The following is a 15,498-nucleotide window of genomic DNA, read 5'->3' on the forward strand; positions in this document are numbered from 1 at the left end:
AAAAAAAAAAAAAAAAAAAAAAAACACTTCTAAAACACTTCTACAGGACTTGCAAAGTAATAACAGAATGACTGTAGAGTTCAATTTCAATATCAAGTCTACCTCTGGGGAAAAAAAATAATAATAATTAAAACCTAAACAGTTAGTTACCGATAAACCAAATTCTGGGCCACTCAASGTTGGCCTGTAAAGTTTTGTGTACTGTTCAAATACAGCCTTTTTGTTAGTGCCAAGAACTTTCGGGAAATATCTCTACACTCTACTGAAAGGCAAAATGTGTTCTGAGGTTGGTAGCAGTCAAGTTTTAGAAATTCTCGTTTTGAGACTGTTTTTTAACATGAGTTTACAACTGTTAGAACTAGAAAATTTCATGCTGTTTCAGACACTGGGAAGCATTTTGAAAACATTACTGCTTTAGGGATGCATCCCTGAAGTCAATGCAACAGGTAGAATTGAAGTCAGAAGATCTGTAGTGTCTACCAAAGAGTCTAATCATATATTTGGCACATGCTCAGCAGAACATGGAAGAAAGACAGGAACCATATGCTATCTGCTGTAGACTGACCTATTTGTTGAGGTTTCGAGACTCACTCCAGAAAAAAATATTCTCTTAGCAATAAGCAGTATTTATGACAGTGTTTTGAATAAGTTGCCATTCCCTGTTTCAAAAAATCTTTCTAAATAAAAATAGTAAACCACAATCATTTCTGGCCACATATATGACTGTAATCTGACAATCTACATAACACATGACAATAAGCACAAAAAAATTCTTTTTTCAGCCATCTTACCTTCCTGATTAAGGGCAAAGTTTTGAAATTGAACTTGCATGGTTCAGAAAGTTAAGCCTGCATGGAAAGAATGTTGCCAAGCACATTAAGTAAACAGGACTTATTCAGAAACAGTAATCTAAGCCCAGTGCCCTACTGGTGTTTAAACAGGCAAAAAAAACTGCAAAGTCCATTATATTTGATAAACAGCCAACATTAGTTCATACCTTATAACAACAAAGCTAGTGCTAAAGTTTCTTTTAACAATCATAAGTGTGTGCACATAATGCTTACCCGTCTCTCACTGTACTTAACTGCTCTACTCTTGCACACAAACACTGCAGTTTAAAAAAAGTTACCACAATTCTACTTCCTGGACAAACTAAGGGGATTCTTGTAAAATTTAATATATTGCTTCTATCTCACAACAAAGTTGCAGAGAGTCATGCAGGACAAAGCCTTGTATACAGCTGTAATCCAGAGCACAGCAGCTTGCAAAATAGTATTTTTATTCCAGCAAGTTCCACACATGCCTATTGATGCCCAAGACTGCAGAAACCATGCAAAGGCATTAGTCTCTTGATTGCTATGAACTTTTCCAAACCAATGGTGGGGTTTGTCGACAAAATAGCAATGACAGTCACATAGCTGGAAAGAGAGGTCTGAAGTCATTTTGGTTTCCAACACAGATTTTATTTATAAGAAGAAAAGGAACTGCTGCTAAAGTATCAAGAGAAGCAAAGAAATTAAAGCATAAAGTAGCTTCCTACAAATAAACAGGCAGGGAACTGCAATACAGACAAATAGCTGGTGAATTTGACAGTAATTAAAGCACTTGAGCAGCAGCAGAATTTGCAAGCGGAAAAACAATCACATGTTAGTTCACTGGTTTGAGTACACCTGTCCTACAGCGTAGGCTCCAAAGCAAAACACTACATTTACTGTCATCCTTTCCAACATTCCTCCCATCTACCTCAGGCAATGACAAACGGTACTAACTGGTACCAAACCCCAGAAAAAATGCATCAAGACAACACTCCTTCCACACAACCCAAAAGATGGTTCTTACAGTCACTTAGCAATCTGTTAAGAGGAATACATAAAGATGGCATCTTCCCTCAAAAAGTAGCTTTTGTGGGCAAAAGGGTCTCATCAAAGGCTGTCAAGAAGCAGATGAACAGATGTTGCATTATAAATAGACATGATAACAAATCATGATGCGACGAGAAGATCAGCTTCACTAACATGATCCTCTTATACAGTCACAGTTCATACAGCGGGCTTGTAAATGAGCTCCAAGGCTAATACTGGGAAAGGACTACAATAAGGTATCTCAGAACAGGTCTCTGTGTAGAAATCACTCTAGAATATGAGCACCTTCAGAGAATTTATTCTGGAATAGCTGTTATATTTCAATTCATATTCTATCTCAAATGAAGCAATTTTTGTTACCCAAAAGAAGACTCAGTCTCACAAGCAAGGTGATACAAACAGATTCCACACACTCCTGCAAGTCTAGCATTGTATCACGTCTACTTTGAAAAGAAAACTCTTTTCTTCCATGTCCTTGCAACATTGATCCCACAGAATCCTGGGAATCAGAAAAGCACAAATGCATGCCAGAGTTTCTATCAGTATCTACCAATTACTCTCTGAATCAACACAGCAGCTTTTACACACACACACACACGTGCACACTTTGCACATGTAAGAGCTACAACCCCAAGGAGCAAGTATGATTTGGAGGACTGATCTGGCTGTACCAAGAGCTCACAGTACTTCATATCCTCCCTCAGTGCACACAGACTTCCTCAGGAAAAAAAGAAAAAACAAAACAGAAAAAAAAACCCACAGACTCAGAATAACCAGGCGAGAGGCCAACAGTTACAAAGATCCCATAGCCATTGTTCAGAGAAAACAAGTCACTTGCATCATTCCCCACATGCAATAAGCTTCTGGCTGACTGAATTCTGCCTCTGAGGACCAGTGCCAGATGTGCTCTATCTCCAGATGCCAGGAGCTCCACACCCTGGGGATCAGCAACCAGAGTTATTTTCCATCAGCTGTAATTACTGTAGCAGGATTGAGAAGGCTTGCATGTGCTGAGGTGATACTCTCCAAGGTAAATGAATCCTAGATCACTTAAAGCTTTTGCAGATAACAATGAAGACCTTAATTTGGATCATATAATKTGAGAGAGAATTTGGAACAGAGGTCACAAACGTAAAGTACTTCTACCTGCTCATTTTATCTGCATTGTGCACTAGGCTGAATGCCAAACAGTAATCCTCAAATGCAGCCTAAGTTGCAGCTACTCCAGTTTTACCATTCTACTGTGGGCAGAGAACATCAGTGGAGCCACATGCTAAGAGGACAGCAGGCAGCCTCCTGAAACAGACAGGAGAAAAAGGGGAGGGGGGGAAAGGAGGGGAATTCTCCAACTATGATGATGAGGCAGCATCACTTAGAGAAGTAACCCAACAAGTTTCCAGGAGTTCTCTTGACCACTGTTTTTAATTACCCACCTACACACATTACAGCCTTTAGCAATCTTGGTTCTTCAGACAGTGGGGGAAAAAAACAGAAAGCCATCAGGCAAAAAGAAAAACAGCACACAACGTCTCTGCCTAGAAGAACTTACAAACCCAGAGGAAAAACTGTCAAAACATGAGAAAGATACAACATGCAGAAATGATAAAATAAAAAGACTGCATAAGGAATGGAAAACAGAGGTTGGGCAAGGTCAAAGACTTAGGTGCACAAAATTAACATGTATAGAATTTTTGACTCATAAAACAGAAGTCTCCTTATCTTTTCAGGGATACTTTACCTACCATTCTGCCAGTTTACAATTTCATTTCCTTCTAATGAAGCACCATTCCCTGAGGCAGCAATACCATGCAGAATTAAAGTGATTTTGTTACTAGAAAGCTATTTTGAAAATATACATATAGGAAAAATTACTCTGAGGTGGTTCTCAGGTAAAATTCTCAAATATGCACTTAGAGAGAGCCTTCAATTATTACTGTCAGGTTCTCTCAGAAAAAAAATAAAGACTTCATATGGGCATATTTTGGTAACAATACCAAGAACAAATCCCAGACATACTGAATTCCAGTACCCTCATATCTAGTGACTATGACACCTCTCTCCTTAAAATTATGAATCCAGAATTAACGGCACGGCAGGAGTTAAAAGTCTAGACAAAAAGTTTTTTTCCCCCCCTCGGAAAATGAAAGTTATTTAATAATATAACCATCAGGATGAAATAAAAGTCTGAGGAGGAGAAACTAGTAAACCAAACGTTTAAGTACAGGTTGTCTATATGCAAAAAACATAGCTCCCTCCACTGTGATCTCTCACACCCTTCCACATGTACATAGTTCAGTATAAGCTAGCCAGCAGCCCTTAAGTGATTGTTTCTGCCCATGTCAGCACTTCTGGGAACTATGAGCAAATCTGTCTCTGCTCTGGGGAATTAACTGGTCTGGTAGCAAATTTAAACACCGACTAACTACCAATCCTCAAGTAAACTCCAGGCATTTTTCAGTCCTCTGGGTCATACAAAATGTCTTCACTTTGTACAAACCATCTTAACGGCTCTATAAAACACTGACATTTGCAACAGCAGAATGATCTCAGCATTAACAGACATCCAACACATGGATTTTGTCACAACTGTTCAGGATTCCTTCAAGTATAACAGTCCCCTTCAACCCTCCAAACATGTTGCTTTCTGTCATTCTGATAGAGGAAGGGAAATTGAAAAGTACCCAGGGTAATTCCATGGCCAGCTCTCTGCCTTAAAAGTTCTCTTASCTGAGTATTTTATTTTTCAGTTGCAGTTAGATGTGATGCTAACAACAGTGGAAATGACCAAAAGCCATGAAAATACTTCAGAGAGAAAATGTACTCACAGCATATATCTCATTTTTGGCCACAAACTGGCTGTTAACAGACAGTAATTCCTCCGAAAAAAATATTAACCATCTGTAGAACTTGTTTGTCAAAGTTTATTATGCAAATAAGACCTGGCAGCAGGCTGCTCATATACTGAGTTTCATGCACACAATTTGAAGTTTAAATGGCATGCATCATCTCTGTGGGCAAGTTAACTGAGCTCACTTCAGTTATTTGCCTGGTTTAACATAGCTCTTACAGAACACCTCTAAATAAAAGTTTATTTACTGCATATATCATCCAATGTTCACTTAAATTTTTGTTGTTTTTGTGTGCATTTCTTCCAGCTTTATCATTAGTCATACTGAATTCCCTTGGAATTGATTTGCTTTGTATAAAAAAAAGGCTCCAGGAATACTTCCTGATTCTTGAGGGTTCCATGGTTCGCGTGCACTTCTAGTAGTCACCATATCTGACTTTTTCAATTTCTTTTTAATAGAACCATAGGTAAAATATTCTCCTGTACACAGATTCCRAAGTCATAGCTGCCATCTAGTGTAGTGGGGTTTTGTGGTTTGGGGTGGGGAAGAAGAGACGAGTTTTGAAGGAAGCAGTTTAGATACAATGAAAATCCAGGATCATACAGGTATTTTGCAGAGGCAAAGGGAAAGACTTGCAAATGACTAAAGCTCAATTTATTGAGGTTTCACTATCGTTTTGCCTGCATTTGCCACACCCTACCTAAAATCTCACTATGCAGTTTGTCTAAGTAGGTCCAGATGTTTAACTATTTCTGCATGTATACTTTCTAGCTTGCAAACACCTGCAAATTGAGTTTTGGAACATGGGTAAGTAATTTTTTTTAACTTTATCCAGACAGTAAAAACAAGCTGTTAAAACCCAGACAGACAAAAATTCTCCATAGCTACAGGTTTCTTTTACTGAACTATTGAAGGAGGATAAAATGCATGGACTATTTTTTTTTCTTTTTATCATCTACAGCTGTGCAGACCTTCTAAGTGGAAAATGCTACCCATGTGCATTTTCACCTTCTTGACTCTCACTTCAGAATATGAACACCAAAGCAGCAGTTTAATTTGCTTTCGTAGCTTTTCCAAGACAGACATCCAGATAAGTCACCAATATAGATTTCTGAGGTTAATACATCTCCCCCTCAAAAGGAAAAAAAAATAGTTTAAACATATCATACTTCACACTGCCAACTCTCAAGTAGGAGATGTAACCAGAGAGAACCACAGAGCAAGAGAAAACTATTTATACCCATAATTCATTCCTATATGGCAGGCAACTTCAATCTGAGCTTCTCAATCATTCTGGAATCAGAAATTTTTCGATGACTGAAATGAAAATCAAGTATGATAGAAAACATTGGTAGTTCTATGGCCATGAGTGGCCTTCCTTAAAATAGGATGGACTTCAGAGATAAGCAACATTTTACTCAAAATAACTGATATAAATTAAAGCCTCAAAAGCTACTTAAAACTGCAAAATGTGCACAATACAAATAGCAACTGAAACACACCTAATGCTGAGCAATTTATGATTCAGTTATCAAAGGTAACACCTTCTATAAAACAAAGGATCATGTGTTTTCAAATTCTGTTGTTTTTAAAAAGTTCCAGAAACAACAGTCTGGCTTTTGTATTAAGCTACAAGTGCTAAGAAAGAATGTTAAGTATGTCATACAGACATCTCCTAGAGTTAATTACACATCAGAGAATAAATCTGGTAACTTTCTACTACTCTTTCTTGAGTTACTCGATGTCAACCATGTAAGGCTAGAGAAAGTTTCCTATTTGGACTCTTAATTTTTCTCCTCCTCCACAACAAAAAAATAAGATAGATGCAAATATATTTCAGTACATACACTTTGCAGCTTCACCCAGACACTCCTCTAAACAATTAATTAGCAGCTAGTATCTGAAGACACATACACAGCAGTAACACTCCCTAGGTTACTCCAAATGCTATGGCTTGGTGATTGTTCCTGTTAAAGCAGTCAGTCTTTGCCTCAAAGGGCTAATTTTTATAACTGTACAAGAAGTTGTTGAAATTGTCCCTTCACCAATTATTTGGATATATTCCTTGAATAATAATAAAAAAGACACAGGGCCTTTCAGATCACCTCAAATATCAAGTATATTCCACTTGTAAAATTAAAGTTAGAGAATCAATTTAGAAGACCTCCTAAAATTTTAAGCACCAGGAGTTTAACCCTCAACAGYCTCTTTAGTCCAAGTCTGGTGACCAAGGAATACACCACTGCTTATATAGCATCCCAGAAATGACATGTTGATGGATAAAGACATGAGAAAGTGCCCAAGAGCCACAGGGTGCAGGGAAGTGCGAATCTCAGAACAGCCAGGCAGACCATTCAGTCAATGGCAAAAAAAGAGCGCCTTCTTTCTTACCGGAACAGCCAGGCATAACCAGTACTTTACTTAGGAAGTCTGAGAAAGAAGAAACATACACACTAGAAAGAAAGAAAAAGTCTCAAATGGCACGTGCCAGCTATGCCAGAAGGTCAAAAGCTCACAGACATGTATCACACTTCTGCAAAACACTTACCTACACCAGACAAAACCCAGCTCTTTACTTCAGAAGCATGTATGAAATACAAATGGGGCAGAGGCAAAGGCAGCCCTGTGCTGACATAAAGCCTGGGTTAGAAAGTGACAGGGGTCAGGTACTTTGGAACACCACTGCCGTAGTAGATTGTCACAGAGATGTCATTAAAAAAGCATGTTATCACTTACAGAAAAGCCAAACTCAAACCTTAGTTAATAAACATCTAAATAATACAGAATGCTGGGAGTGCAATATAATAAAGTACAGTTCACAGGCTTAAAAATTCTAGGTCAGGATATCCTATGCACTGGCTGATTTGGAGCAATATAATTCTCGCAAATGCATTTTGATTGATCTACAAGATATTTTGTCATTTAGGCATTATGTAATTGTTTAATCACAGAAAGAAAAGGCCAAGCTTCTGTCTTTGTTTATAGCCACATTCTATCTCCGATCTAATCTACTCTTGCAGGTTGAGTATCAAGAGTCTCCCATTGCCAATTTATTATCTCCACCATCATATCTAAAAAGTTGCTTGGGGGAAAAAAAAAGATACATTAATTTAAACATGTATCAATACATTTAGTGTAGCAACAGTGAGAAATTTAAGCCAATATACATTCAAAGTAACTTAAAAGGGAAAAGAGAACCTCTTGAATCACCATTACAAAATGTTCTCAGGCCAATGAGGGTCCTGCAAGAATGAAGGCAGAGCAAAAGAACAAGATTAAGAGCACTGCACTTTTGCAGGACAGTATGTTCACTTTAACAATAATCCTGGAGAAAAATGCAGAAATCAAGCCCACCTTATAACTGCACTATCCATTTCTGCTATGACAAAGGGAGAAATACAATTTTCACCTTTCCACTTTTCACAGTAGAGGGGAGAATTACATGTTAACACATTCACAACTGCATTTCCCCAAAACAAAATGTTACATCACTTTTCAAGATAGCTTAGAAACATCTCACCTTATAGTTTCATTTAACAATTACCTGTTTTACCTGAACAGTCTCATGAGGAAGACAAAAGCTCTACATCTTAATTCTGCCTTCTACAAAGACAAGTTTTTTGGTTTTTTACTGTTTAAAGGAAGTCAACTCAACCTGGGATAGTCCTTTTTTTATGTATAAAAGACAAATAATAGTTGGTATATTAGCAGAATATTTATAACTAGCTAATGTTTATACAGCACTTTAGAAACTCAAGTGTCAAACTGTATTCAACAACTATTACAATATTAAGTCACAACAGCAGAAGCATGAGCAAATATATGCCAACATTTGAGGTTCTCAGACCACTGACAGCCATACCAGGAGTTCACTGTTACTTCTGCTGCTGTTGGTGCTATTTATTGCGATAAAACCTCCTCTGTTAAAATTACAACAATTCTGTAGCTGATGCATATTCTACACATTCCCTCTCCCAATAGGTCTGCCTGTATGCAATTTTGCCCTGGTTAAGGTAATCTAGTGCAACACACTCACATAAAGTATTTATTTCTTTTAAAAGAAGTTTCAGTTGATTTAACTCCTTTGCACTTAGTGTTAGCTAATGAACATAAACCAAGCATATGTCATTTTGATAGTGTCCTTACAAAAGTCGCCCACAGATTTAACTGCGTCAGCATAAAATGACAACTTTATGGCTGCCCACCTTGGCAGGCAGGCATAAGTTACGCAAGAATAAATGAAACAGCAGATAAACTAGGAAATCTGTTTATTGCACAAGCCCTCAACACCCTCACTAACCCCTCACCCATTCTTTAAATTTCTTGGAGAGTCTCAGGAGAATTTTGTGGCTTGACAGATATTTTCCATCTATTCTTTAGTAAATAGAAACCACAAAGATGAAACACTGTTGAGTTTCACATTCTATTTTTTYCGAGAGGGGGAAGGAATTGAGAGAATTGTTGGCCCATGAACTTCTAACAAACAACAGTACTGAACAATGCTTTGTAGGGTATACAGTTGCTTCCAATTTTCTCTCCTCCTGTCATCAGGACTGTTTCATCACCCAAAATCTCAAAAACTGTCTGACATATCCTTCATCTCTGTTATGTGGCTTTCCATTGCCTAAGAAATTGGTATAGGGCTCTCCAGAAGTATTTTTCCAATTCAGAAGTCCCAGCTGTGCACTATCAGGAGACAGCACATGTGTGACTTCTTCAGAAAGTCCCAAGTGTCCAAACAGCATGTGGCTTGGCCAGCCAACATCCCCAGCCAATATTCTAATTATTTGATCATGCTCTAAGCAAACTTTCAGTATCGATGGACACATTCTGTTAGAAAATAATATAAAATTTCCAACTTTAAAAGGAAAACACTCTACCTGCCTCAGATTTCTAAATAAAATGATAATTTCATTGTGCATAACAGAATTGCATTATTTCTGGCCTGTGCTACAAACAGGGAGAATATTTATTCTACTGCCATTCTTCAAATCAAGGTTGATATCTATTTGAGTTCTTTGCAGAGATCTTGAGCACAAAATGGCAACTCTATTTCCCTCAAGTGTTTTCAGTCATATCAACTCCCATGAGAAATTCTGAATTTACATAAGCCAAATGTTTCGAATGTTTAATAGCTATTGGGTTAAAGACAGAGAAATTTGGAAGATTTCCTAGAATGAAAAGTAAGAAGTTATCTAACATGTGAAGGCTTCTTTCTAACAATGAATTTAAAACTTAGTCAACGTTCTCAACTTTATGATTACAAGTCACTTTCAAATAATACTGTATGTGCACACAAAGTACTGATCTAACTTGAAACAGACTAAACTGTTGTCATTAAAGCTAGCTATTTCATAAATAATGAGATCTCTTTTAGTTCTGCTTTAACAAAAAGAGAACAACTACTCTTGACTCTCTGTTACTGGCTAAGTTTTAATGAGAAGTACAGTTATATTAGACCCTCTTCTGAGACTGTTTTGTAAGTCAACTAAGTATACATAAACATCCAAGAGTGGTGTGTAAAATATTACTTGTTGTTTTACTACCAGAATGGTACAAGAAGTAATACTATGTTCTCAGAAACAATTCTGTGTGTTTATTACAAAGTTACCTTGGCTTGGAGAACGCATTCTCAGTCTTGTTACTTGAATAGTTTACAGTTGGAACAAAATCAAGATTTATTTTACTAACTACTACATTACGAACAGGTAACAAATTCCTAAGTTAAAAGCTAAAGCAGCTAAGGAAGAAAATGGTTCAAAATAGCAAGAGGCAACATTGTAATTTATACCAGGCTATTGATGAAATATATTCACACTCTTCTAAAGTGCTGACTTCGTGTGTCATACTGATTTATGTACCATGTACACATCTACGATGTGAGTCATTTTAAAGCATCCAGAACTAACAAATGAATTCACACATCATTCCTAGAGGACAGTTAAAGCCATTATCCTTTATTTGGAGAAAGAGAATTCAGTGCTTTTAAAATATCAACCTAAACTTTTTAGTATAGTAAGTTTTCAGTATTTCCTCACTAATTCAGAGGATTTAGGACCATAATTTGTGACAGACCCTCACATCATGCTAGTAGTAGTTACTAGGAAAACAGATCCCTAAATCTATGATAGACAGATTGAAACCGCACTGAAATTCAGATGAGGACTCCTACATAACACATTACCCTTTCCTAAAATAAGCATGCATCCTATCTTTCTGCATTCTACATTTAAACATAGAATGTAATGTTTCATTGGCTTTAGGTTACCACAGGAAAAACATTACAAATGAAAAGCCATTCTGAAGCTGTGCTCAAATATAACTTTTATTTAATGCTGCATCAATAGTTTCAAACCTTTGTAACGATCCCATTGTTCTTCTCTGTTGCCGTTTATTTATGTTTCAGGTCTCAGTATCAGGCAAAGAATCATTTCACTATAGAAAACTAAGATACAGTTTCACAATTTGGGGAAACATTCTAATATACCACAAATAACAGCTAATATTTTTTTTTGTGAATTTAAGCAGGCAATTACAAACAAGAATGATTTCAACTACTTCTAGGTTTTAGGAGCCACACAAAACACCTGCTACACAATAATAAATGTTCAGAATTTAAAAATATTTTCAGACAACATGTCCTTGCCACAACTGTCCTGTTCCTGAGTACTTAACACAGCCAAGAGATTCCTCTCCTCAAGGATGCACCAAATGCAACAACCATTTTGTCTCATCTCAGTGAAAGAAGAGTCAAGCCCATTATCTCTAGATATCTTAACCAGGTTTAACCTTATGTTAAGGCATGTAAATAAACCCACTCCTGACACCTCCACGTATAGAGCAAGGATTTTGCTCCACAGCAAAATTATTTCAAAGTATTCAGAATTCAGCATATTATGCTAAATATAGCTGAAGTTTTAATATTAAAGAAGTTCCAGCCCATCCTCAATATTGGAGAGCTATATTTACATATTTGTAAGACAAGTACATTAAAATACTTCTAAGAGATAAAGGGTCCCTTAAAGTCAGGCACCTGCATAGCTTTTTACAGAGTCAGAGTCTTCAGGAATGGAAGCTTAAAGCACAAACCTCTTAGGACTAGTCTGTCTCATACAAATACAAAACAAGTTGTAATTCTTTGGACTTGCAAGAATTACAGTTTTATGAACAAAATGCCTGAAAGGTGGAAATACAGTACACATTACACTTTTTGGACATATTACAGAATACAATATAGCATATACTATCAGTAGGAAAAAAAAAAAAAAAAAAAAAAAAAAAAAAAAAAAAAAAAAAAAAAAAAAAAAAAAAGACTACTTAACTACTTAACTGAAAGCAAGAGCGCGCCTTTCATAGAACATTCATACTCATCCTAAAAGGACAGGTGAGCTCTCCTTAAAAGCACCATCCAGATTAACCTAACAAAGAATCACATACCTTCTTACTAAGTAGTCAGAACAAAAGCAATTCATTAAGATTTATAACCAAGACTATTCAGCTAATTACTAAAAGACAGGGCATTTTTCCCCCCTGCAGATTTGAGCAAAAGGTGACTATCAATACAAGATATACTATATTAAAAGAACCGCTGTCCCTAAACTAAAGTAAATACAAACCAAACTAAGTTACAACTTGCATCTTAGTTTTAATGTGAATTGAATTACATTATTTCCCCGAGAGTTCCAAAAGTAAAGTTTTCCTTTTTCTAAATATTCCTTTTTATAACCATCCATTACATCAGCAAGCAAAGGCAAGTTATACTGTCAGCTTCTTCTCTCTCCATTTAGGACTCCTACAAATTGATTGTTTTTCCTAAAACTGCATAGTTCAATTTAGTCAAGTAGGAACACAAACAAGCACTCAGAAAGAAACAAATCATACCTAATGCTTTCTGAAACACTTTTAAAAGGTTGAGGCAACTTCTATRGAGACGATGCATTCTCAGATGCAAAGAGCATCTTTTCATACAACTATGATAGAATAAGCAATGCTTAATACACACCTGCTAAGAAACCCAACTAAAAATAATGAACGATGATGCTGGCAGAAATCACACAGTTCTCTTGATGTAAATGACAGTTCTGATAATTACAGATGGTTTGAAAAGGTGGGTGGCCTAACAAAAAGGGGCCTGAGGTGATGTTCTGCCAGCCTTGGCTGCACTGCTGAGTTTTCTAAACTACCTAGGAAATTGCAACAATTAGGTTTCAGTTTGCTAAGCACTTAGGTGATGTATTCAGCAGATCAGATGCAGCAGCAATAACCCAGACGTTTCACATGTGCAGCTCTTGGTCCTCATCTTCAGCRGTACAAATTCAAGACTGAAGTAGCACGCACTGAGAAAGGAAAGAAATGAACCCCAGACCTTTCTCCGCGGATGCTGTGGGCAGGACCCTGCCTTCGTTTATTTATACTTTTAAAGGATTAACGCATTTCAAAACACTGTTGCAGAGTACTGCGAAGAGAAAGCCCAGAGCAGCCCTGGCGCCGCAGCCTCGGCACGGCCAAAGCCCCACGCCCTCGTGCCCGGCACGAAGCGCTGGTTACCAAGGCCGCGCGTCCCGCCGGAACGGGGAAGCCGAGCGCCGGGAGCGCCCGGCGGGGCTCGCCGCGGGCCGGGCGCGCGCCGAGCCGGGCCGCCCCGCGCAGCGCTACCTCCACGAGCCAACGCAGGCAGCTGCGTGCCCCCCACCCCTCCGCTCCGGCCCCACCGCGGAGATGGGGGGGCACTCCCCTCCCCCACCCCCTTCTCCCAGCCTTGCCAAGAGTTTGATTCCGCCTGCGAGTGACACCCGACACCAGCGCCTCCAAACCCCGGAGAAATCCGTGTCTGAGACCGCGGAAGCACGGCGCTGGGGGGCGGGGGGGGAACAACTTTTGTCTTTCTTTTGCAACCGTACGCGTTTACCAGAGCCACCGCCGACTCGGTCCCCAGGGGGAAACAGCTTTACACCCGGCCTCGCAGCCAGGACGTGCCCCCAAGGAGAGGGGGAGGGGAGACCTCGTCTCTTTCTGCCCCCCCCCCCCGCACGTGCCCCTCTTGCAAAAAAGGGAGCGAGGAGAAGGAAGAGTTCGGCGGCAGGAGGGACGCGCCCACCCTCCTGTCCTTCCCCACACACACCGTGAGACCCTGCTCGTCCCGCCCCGTCCCGTCCATGTGCGCGTCTTCCCCCCACGGGAGCCTGACCCGCGACCCCTGCCCCGCAGGGGGCTCCGGCGCCCACCCCCGCGCCGCCGCGGCTCTGCCCTCCCGCCTGCGCGGCCCCTGCACCCCGCCGCCGCCCCCCGGCAGACTTCAGGGGGAAGTTTGGCGAAGTCCGACAACAAAAGGGGCAGAGGCGCTCTCCTCCCCGCCGACCCCACCGCCGCGGGCCCCGCGACGCCCGGCGCCCAGGGAACTTACCCCCGACCGAGCCCGACTCGCGCCGAAGCACCGAGGCGGCCAAGAGCCGCAGCAGCAGCAGCAGCAGCGGCGGCGCCGCCTCCATGTTGTGCCGCAGCAGCAGCTGCCGGAGCCCGCGGAGTGTCTCAGGCAGGCTCCATGCTCGGGGCGCTGCGCTCGGCGGGGAGGGAGGCGGGGAAGGGGGAAGGCGCTGCAGCCGACCCTCCTCCTCCTCCTCCTCCTCCTCCGTGTGCTCGCTCTCTGCCCCCTCCGCCGCGAGGGAGGGGGCTGGGATCCTCCCGCTCGCACCCGGGGCCCGGGGAGGAGCCGAGCGGGCGGCCAGCGCCCGCCTCTCCCCTCTCGTGCGCGGCCAGGACGCACCTTCCCACCGGCTCTTCCCGCCTCCGCCCGCGCGAGGGGCCAACGGCCGCCGCGCCGCGCGCGAGGGGCCAACGGCCGCCGCGCCGCGCCGCGCGGGGGAGCGGCCCCGAGGCGGCCTGCGGTGCCCTTCGCGCGGCGGCGGGGCGCCGCGGGGGTTGAGAAAGCCGTTGTCGGCACCCCTCGCCACGCCGCCGTTCGGTGTTTTCAATACTGGGCTGCTCACCTTCCTTTTCCCTCGTCCCTGCCAGCTCCCCGGCCCCACATGAGCGATGGGCAGTCGGAGCCGGGCCTGGGACAGCGTTGCTTTGTGCTCCAGTCACGCAGTAGCATATGCTTTAGTGCCCTCCTGCCCTACCTTGAACAAGAATTGAAGCCCCAGGTGCTGTAGAAGCCCAGCCCCTGTGCTCACCTGCGGCCCGCGGGGGGCTTCCAGGGTGCTGAGGAATCGGCCTTGCACAGCACCCGCCTCTCAGCACCGCAACTGCTCCAAAAGGGGGCAGGTAGGAGATTGTTCACCGAATGTTTAAAAAGAAACAGTTCTTCAGATGATTTAAAAATTAGGTGTGCAGATCTTCACTCTTTTTTCTATCTGCAGGAAGAAGGGCAGTGATTTTCTTCCTAGATCTGAGTTTGTCTTCCCCTTCCTCCTCCCACACCAAAACAAACATTTTCTTAAAAGCAACTCTTCCATGCAGTGTTACTTTTCAAAGAAAGCCGTATTTCCCCCTGAACCTCCTCCCAGTTCACTACACAAACTTCAGCCCATGGCCCAGGGGGCCCTGTGGCCTCAGGCCGTTGCAGACTGCCCCCAGCAGTGCAATGAGCTGGGCAGCGCCCAGCTGGACCCAGCACATCCCACACACCGTTCTCACCACACTCGAACACGCTGCGCCGATCACCAATGAAAGGAAACAGCATAGCCAAGTGTCTCCGTTTGGGTCTCCACTTCTGCTTGTGTTAACACAGTTCTGAGACAGGAAAAAAGGTTGCTAGCCTGCCTTGTATCGAGACGGAAGTGCAGAGG

At 41.5% G+C, this 15,498-nt stretch overlaps 1 protein-coding gene across 2 annotated transcripts in view; it reads right to left on the reverse strand.

The window, feature by feature from the left end:
• LRP5 (LDL receptor related protein 5) overlaps positions 1 to 14,288 on the reverse strand; it is a 168,685-nt gene extending 154,397 nt beyond the window's left edge. For both annotated transcript variants that reach the window (XM_085298442.1, XM_085298441.1), the window contains exon 1: positions 14,115 to 14,288. In XM_085298442.1, the coding sequence (XP_085154568.1) occupies positions 14,115 to 14,199 (85 nt within the window). In that variant the 5' untranslated portion in view covers positions 14,200 to 14,288. The remainder of the gene's footprint in view (positions 1 to 14,114) is intronic.
• Positions 14,289 to 15,498: the final 1,210 nt, after the last annotated feature.

The sequence above is a fragment of the Rhea americana genome, unplaced genomic scaffold (genome assembly GCF_003343005.1).
Source record: "Rhea americana isolate MKP2758 unplaced genomic scaffold, rheAme1 scaffold_139, whole genome shotgun sequence".
In the NCBI taxonomy this organism is placed as follows: Eukaryota; Metazoa; Chordata; class Aves; order Rheiformes; family Rheidae; genus Rhea; species Rhea americana.